The following is a 6,748-nucleotide window of genomic DNA, read 5'->3' as shown; positions in this document are numbered from 1 at the left end:
TCTCTACTAAAAATAGAAAGAAATTAGCTGGACAACTAAAAATATATATATAGAAAAAAAAATTAGCCGGGCATGGTGGCATATGCCTGTAGTCCCAGCTACTTGGGAGCTCAGGTGGGAGGATCGCTTGAGCCGAGGAGTTCAAGACCAGCCTGAGCAAGAAGGAGACCCCATCTCTGCTAAAAATAGAAAAAATTAGCCAGGCATGGTGGTGAACGCCTGTAGTCCCAGCAACTCAGGTGGCTGAGGCAGGATGATTACTTGAACCCAGAAGTTTGAGGTTTGAGATGCATCGAGGGTTACGGAGCCTGAAATCAGAAGATTAGTGGGGCTTCTAGAAGGCAAGAGACTCCAAAGACCTCTGATGGACTGTTTCTATTCTATGAAATCAGGAGTTCTAATCCCCTTAGGTGTCCTCTGACCTATTCTCAGCAACTCTTCCTGCCAGTGAATGGGTTAGATGGACCCTTCACCTTTGCTATAACTCTCTTCCTATCCATCCCCATCGCCATACCCCCAACCCCTAGGTCTCAAGTTCCTCACCAAGCCTGAGCACAGCTGAACCTTTCCCCCAAAGCTTTTGTTCCCCATATTGTCTTTTTCTCTCTCCTTGACCAGCCTGCTTTCCCAGGTCTGAATCCTTGGGTCAGATCTGGGAAAAATCCTTGACCTGTTCCTGGGTTTCAAGGTGTAGGACTCCAGTGTCCATGGCTATGTTAGAGGGCATTAGATCCTCTCATTGCTTTTCAGCCATAACTCAGTTTCCTTCCTTTCATGACTTCCTGCTGTGACTTTGTAGCTAGGAAAGATGAAGTACAAGCTGATTCTGCGGTTTAAATACTAGTCACTTTTCCCTCCCTAGTCCCCCAACCCCACTCCCAGTCTATGCACGGAAGATAGTGTCTTCTCTCTGTCAGTCTCTGTGGTTTAAAAGGCCAGCTGAGGGTTTGAAAAGGGAGGTGCTGTCATGGGTTGAGGGTAGGGAACTCGGGCTCAGAGAAAGCCATACGCAGCAGAACTATTCTATCCCAGAGCTGCAGGGTCCACAGATTCCAGCCCAAACTAGCCAATGGGAGAAGGCCATCTAATCCCAGGGAACTAAAGAATTCTCTTCAGTTATCCAACTTTCCTGCTGAGCCCCACTCCTTACCCCCACCCCCACCTTTACCCCTGGTAGACTCAGAGGAGCCTGAGGTCCCCAGGAGCTCAGCCCTCATGAAATGAGCTCAGCTTGATGGACCTTCCAAAGAAAATTGAGGAATGTTCTAAGAGAGAAGTCAGTCAGGACTGTGAACCTGAACTTTGACACAAATAGAAGGGCAGACTCTTCTAGTCCCACTGTTACTTGGTCCCTCCCTCTCAGAGTCCCTCCAGCTCTGACCTCAACCCCACTGTCACCCCCATGGCTCCCTGAGCTCAACTCCCAGTTGAGGAGGGAGGGGAAAATCCAGAAGCTTTGTCAGATGTATGGGAATGGGTCCTGCCCTCCACAGCTGTGAAGGGGTTAAGAGGCTGGGCCAATTACCCCAGCCTGCTCCTCCCAGGGATTAAGGGTCCTCTATAAAGGGGACTGTCCACCCAGATCAGGCCAGGGGGGTAGCAGGGACCCAGGCGCTGTGCCCATCCCCCCTGCCATGTGGGAACTTCGGTCAACCTCCTTCTGGAGGGCCATATTCGCTGAGTTCTTTGCCACCCTCTTCTATGTCTTCTTTGGACTGGGGGCCTCACTGCGTTGGGCTCCTGGACCCCTGCATGTACTGCAGGTGGCTCTGGCCTTTGGCCTTGCCCTGGCTACACTGGTGCAGGCTGTGGGCCACATCAGTGGAGCCCACGTCAATCCTGCAGTCACTTTTGCCTTCCTTGTGGGCTCCCAGATGTCCCTGCTCCGTGCCTTCTGCTATATGTTAGCCCAGCTCCTGGGAGCTGTGGCGGGGGCTGCTGTGCTGTATAGTGTTACGCCGTCTGCCGTCCGAGGAAACCTAGCACTCAACACGGTAATGGTCAGCTGAGAGGGGCTGGGGGAATCTGGTATCCTGACTCTCTGTTGCTTTGACTACATGCCTGGCATAGGTGAATCAGCTCCCCTGGGCTCTGGGATAGTGTGTGTGTGCGTGTGTGTGTGTGTGTGTGTCTGCCTGTGCGTGTGCACGCACACATATGTGTGTGTGTGTGTGTGTGTGTGTGTGTGAGTTAGAGTGGGGAGGATTGATAGGCGGTTTGGAGGTGGAAGGAAAGCACAGGGCCCTGGACTGAGAATCATGAAAACTGAATTTGGTTTTCAGTTTTCCTTCCAATTGCTTGCAGGTTCTTGAGAAAACTTTTACTTTACAGGGCCTCAGTTTCCTCATCCATGTAAGAGGGCGCAACCATTTCTACCATGGGGGAGTATTGTTAGGAGAAATTAAGATACAAATGCATTTACTATGAAGGATGTTGTATTATCCTTCCTCTCCAGGGAACTGATGCCATAAGGGGATCCCTGCCTGGGAAGCCTTGAGGAGGTAACACTGTGGCAGCCCTAATGAGCTGCCTCCCTTCTTCTTCCTTTGCCCAGTTGCACCCCGGGGTGAGCGTGGGCCAGGCCACAATGGTGGAGATCTTCCTGACGCTCCAGTTCGTGCTCTGCATCTTTGCCACGTACGACGAGAGGCGGAATGGCCGCCTGGGATCCGTGGCGTTGGCTGTTGGCTTCTCCCTCACCCTGGGGCACCTCTTTGGGGTAAGCAGGAGAGGGGGGGTAGCTTATCATTCAAGGATTCCAGGGCCCTCAAACCTTTCCTGACTTTTAAGGATTCTTCCTGCCCACCCCACTGTCAAACATGAACATTACCCAGCTCACTCTGTATTGGCACAGAGGAATCAACTCTGCCCTATCCCTCTCATGCGACCAATATATCTAGTCCTCCTTGACCCCAAGGCAGAAATGCATGCATCATGGCAGATGTGGGCTTTGCCTGTGGCTCCATAGTCTGTCTCCAGGTGGGGCATCTGTGCCCTCACCCCATTGTGGCAATCCTTAGAGAGTCATGCAGATTGTGCCTCCCCATTTGCTGCTGGCTAGAGACAAGATGCCGGCTCTCAGGGGCAATGTGGGTTGTGGCGAGAGAAGCTAGGGTGGAGTAGGGGGTTGTTTCAGTTATAACTGTGTTTTTTGCAGATGCATTATACTGGTGCAGGCATGAATCCTGCCCGCTCCTTTGCTCCTGCCATTCTCACCCGGAATTTCACCAATCACTGGGTGAGTGAGGGGAGAGGGGCAAGATCCTGGAGCCCTTCTGGATGGGTGTGGACTGCAGGTTCCAGTTTGGGTTCCTGCTTTCCATCTGAGTGCTCTACCAGCACTCAGCTATGGGGCTGTCAGAGAGTTTGGCATGTCTGTGTGAGCAGGATTCATTATTTTGCCAAAAAGAGAGGCTCTTGCTCATATTGTTCCTTCTGTGGTTAGTCAGGGATTTTTACTGAGTATCCACTGGATGCCAAAACTAGGGACTAGAAGGATAAATATAAACATAAATATAAATAGATAAAGACAAAAATGTCTGCTCTCAGTGATCAGGGTGTATTGTGAGCACAAATGGGCCTGGGCCCCATCCCAGTTCTAACACTTTACTAGCCTTGTGTGTGACTATGGGCAAATAACTCAATCATTCTGCACCTCAGTTTAACTGTAAAATGAGGTGTTATGAGAAATGTGTGAAAGTTTTACGTGTGAAACATGTAGCACAGAATGTGGTATCGAGTGAGTCATCAATAAATATTGTTTATGTTTATGTTGTTTTGACTATATGTAAGCCAAACATATGAAAATAATATTAAAAATTTTCAAAGCTGTACACCCATTTTCACAAAAGCCAAGAGGTGAAAGCAACCCCAGTGTCCCTCAATGGATAAACAAAATGTAGTATATATAAAAATGGAATGTTATTCAGCTTTAAAAAGGAAAGAAATTCTGACACATGCCATAACATGGACTCTCCTAGAGGACATTATTCTAAGTGAAATAAGCCAATCACAGAAGACAAATACTATATGATTCCATTTAATATGAGGTATTTAGAGTACTCAAATTTGAAGAAATAAAGTGGAAGGGTGATTACTAGAGGCTGGGGTGATGGTGGTGGAATAGGCAGTTGTTTAATGGGTACAGAGTTTCAGTTTTGCCGGATGAAAAAGTTCTAGACATGGGTTGTACAACAATGTGAATATATTTAACACTACCAAACTGTACATTTAAAAATGTTTAATACAGTAAATTTTGTTATGTTTATTTTACTGCAATTAAAAAATATTTTTTGAAAGCAATATATAAACTAGTGCAAATTGATAACAACAAATAGAATATATATGTGTTAAGAAGGCATGGGATAAAGGGATAATTTAATGAATCAGAAAAGAGGCTGGGTGTGGTGGCTCACACCTGTAGACCCAGAGGTTTGGGAGGCAGAGGTGATAGGTTCACTTGAAGCCAGGAATTCAAGACCAGCCTGGGCAACATAGCAGGACCCCCATCTCTACAGAAAATTTAAAAGATTAGCTGGGTGTGGTGGTATGCGCCTGTAGTCCTACTCAGCTACTCAGGAGGCTGAGGCAGGAGGATCGTTTGAGTCCAGGAGTTTGAGGTTACATTGAGCTGTGATCATGCCACTGCACTCTAGCCTGGGTATGAAAGCAAGACCCTGTCTCTCAGGGGTTGGGGGGAAGAAAAGAAAAGAAAAGGTGAGTTTTCAGGTACAGGCAGTAGAATAGAGTCTAGAGTTTAAGAAACTAACAAACACATGCTGATTTCTACTTAGATAATGCCCAAATGTATGTGTCAAGTGCAGGATGTTTTGTCTTCCACTGAGGGGGTTAGAAAGAGAGAAGAAGCCTTGCTACTCTCTCCCCTCCCGAAGACTGAGTATGCCTTTTCTTTTTACAGGTGTACTGGGTGGGTCCAATCATCGGAGGGGGTCTGGGCAGCCTTCTCTACGACTTTCTCCTCTTCCCCCGGCTCAAGAGTGTTTCTGAGAGACTGTCTATCCTCAAGGGTGTCAGACCCAGTGACCCCAATGGACAACCAGAGGTCGCAGGGGAACCTGTTGAACTGAAGACCCAGGCGCTGTAAAAGCTCCAGTTGGAGAGAGGGAGTAGAAAGCTTCTGGGTTTACATGGAGGGGCTGATCCAGCCTCTGGATGAAGAAAGAGACTGTGGGGAGGGGCATGTATTTCTTTATTTTTTAACTTATGTGTGTGTGTTTTTTTTTCCCCTTTTGCTGTGTGAAATCTTTCAAGTTGCATTCATGAGCTGGTTGGTGCAAACTTCCCTTCCTCCCCATCCCACCTCCTTTCGCTGTGTGTGCTCAATTATGCATATGAATGTGAGTGTGGCTGCCTCTGAGAGCTAGGGAAGGGAAAAGAGGTGTCATGCTATACCTCCCTTCCTCAACCCCATGTGGTGAGCACCAGGAACCAAGACCTTAGGTTTCTGGCCTTTACTCTCTGCTGCCCGTCAAGTGTATGGCTCTTGGTTTTTGAAGGAACAGGGAAGCAGGGAGTTACTCCTCACAAGAGACTGAGAAGCAGAGGAGACAAGGCATTCCAAGGGTTGGGAGAGGGGACTCAATGGAGGTAGGTATTAGGCTAGCTCAGAGTGTAAGTGTACCAAGAAGTTTTAGGGAAGTTAATGGGAACATTTAGCCTACTTATCTCAGGGATGCTTGCCCCAGGGACTTGGGTGGGGAAGTAGCTCTGAGAAAAATGAACACTGGGATTTGAGTTGTTCTGTAAAGCCACATAAACCTGTCAATATCCACTGGCTGGGTTTTGTGTTCATTCTGGCATAATGGATCTCTTTGGTGGCCCTGGGCCAGGGAGCTCCTAACCTAAATAAGGGGTAGGCAGTGAGCCTAGAATCTAGACAAATTAAGCAGTTTAACTGGTTTGCCTGACACCCCCTGGTGTGGCCTCCTGGCAGACAGTACTTAGGCCCCAGAATTGCTCCTTAAGGCCAAAACAGAAAGTTTGATGCCTAGAGCAAATGTAGATGGGAGTGTGGGATATGGAGGGAGAGACTTTGACCCTCAGAGTTTTAATTTAGAGCAAATCAAAACTCTTCAAATGGCATCTTTTTGCTTCTATCACTAGTTCTAGTCTTTTGTTCTTGTATGTGTCTTTTCACTTCTCTCATTTGTCCTTTCAACTTGAAGCAAATATCTTCTAACTCTTCTCCATACCCCAGAAATTGATTCCTTCTATTCAAATGCTTAACAATTCAGGAGATAATTATTCGAGTATTCATTTGAGCCCTATCTTCTTCTTTTTTTTTTTTTCCTAGAGACGGGGTCTCGCTATGTTGCCCAGGCTGGAGTGCAGTGGCCATTCATAGGCTCAATCGTGGCACACTGCAGCCTCGAACTCCAGGGCTCAAGCGATCCTCGATCCTCCTGCCTCAGCCTCCCGAGTAGCTGGGACTACAGGGGCAGAGCTGGGCTAACCTACCTTCTTTTGTCGTTGGCAAAATACAGTCATCTCACAGAGGCCAGAGGAGACGCTCAACTGACCAATGAATATTTATTGTTGATCTCTTCCTTTTTATGAGCCTCTTGCATACATCGCAAGCTTTAACTTATGCTGTAGTACCACAGACAACCCCTTCCCCTCAAAGACCACTCCCCCCGCACCTCGGCTCTCCCCTTCCTCCCAAATAAAACCTAACTTTTCTAGCTAAGACTTGGAATAGTTCACTTGACTAGAAGAAAGGGGAAGAATG

The 6,748-nt window shown here is 47.6% G+C and overlaps 1 protein-coding gene across 1 annotated transcript; it reads left to right on the top strand.

Moving 5' to 3' along the window:
* Window positions 1-1,602: 1,602 nt before the first annotated feature.
* On the top strand, window positions 1,603-5,208 carry MIP (major intrinsic protein of lens fiber). The gene is made up of 4 exons (XM_012650814.1): window positions 1,603-1,994; window positions 2,555-2,719; window positions 3,158-3,238; window positions 4,919-5,208. Exons 1-4 carry the CDS (start codon window positions 1,635-1,637, stop codon window positions 5,102-5,104), a joined length of 792 nt encoding a protein of 263 aa, XP_012506268.1. The 5' UTR covers window positions 1,603-1,634; the 3' UTR covers window positions 5,105-5,208.
* The last annotated feature ends 1,540 nt before the right edge of the window (window positions 5,209-6,748 follow it).

Source organism: Propithecus coquereli, unplaced genomic scaffold, assembly GCF_000956105.1.
Source record: "Propithecus coquereli isolate 6110/MARCELLA unplaced genomic scaffold, Pcoq_1.0 Scaffold111, whole genome shotgun sequence".
Classification (NCBI taxonomy): domain Eukaryota; kingdom Metazoa; phylum Chordata; class Mammalia; order Primates; family Indriidae; genus Propithecus; species Propithecus coquereli.
Note: the sequence above shows the minus strand (reverse complement) of the source record. Positions and strands in the feature narration are given on the sequence as shown.

Excerpts from the sequence above, each read along its gene's own strand:
- MIP (XM_012650814.1), top strand. The coding sequence starts at position 1,635 with ATGTGGGAACTTCGGTCAACCTCCTTCTGGAGGGCCATATTCGCTGAG. Across the intron at positions 1,995-2,554 it reads GAAACCTAGCACTCAACACG|TTGCACCCCGGGGTGAGCGT; the intron begins GTAATGGTCAGC and ends TCCTTTGCCCAG. Across the intron at positions 2,720-3,157 it reads CCCTGGGGCACCTCTTTGGG|ATGCATTATACTGGTGCAGG; the intron begins GTAAGCAGGAGA and ends TGTTTTTTGCAG.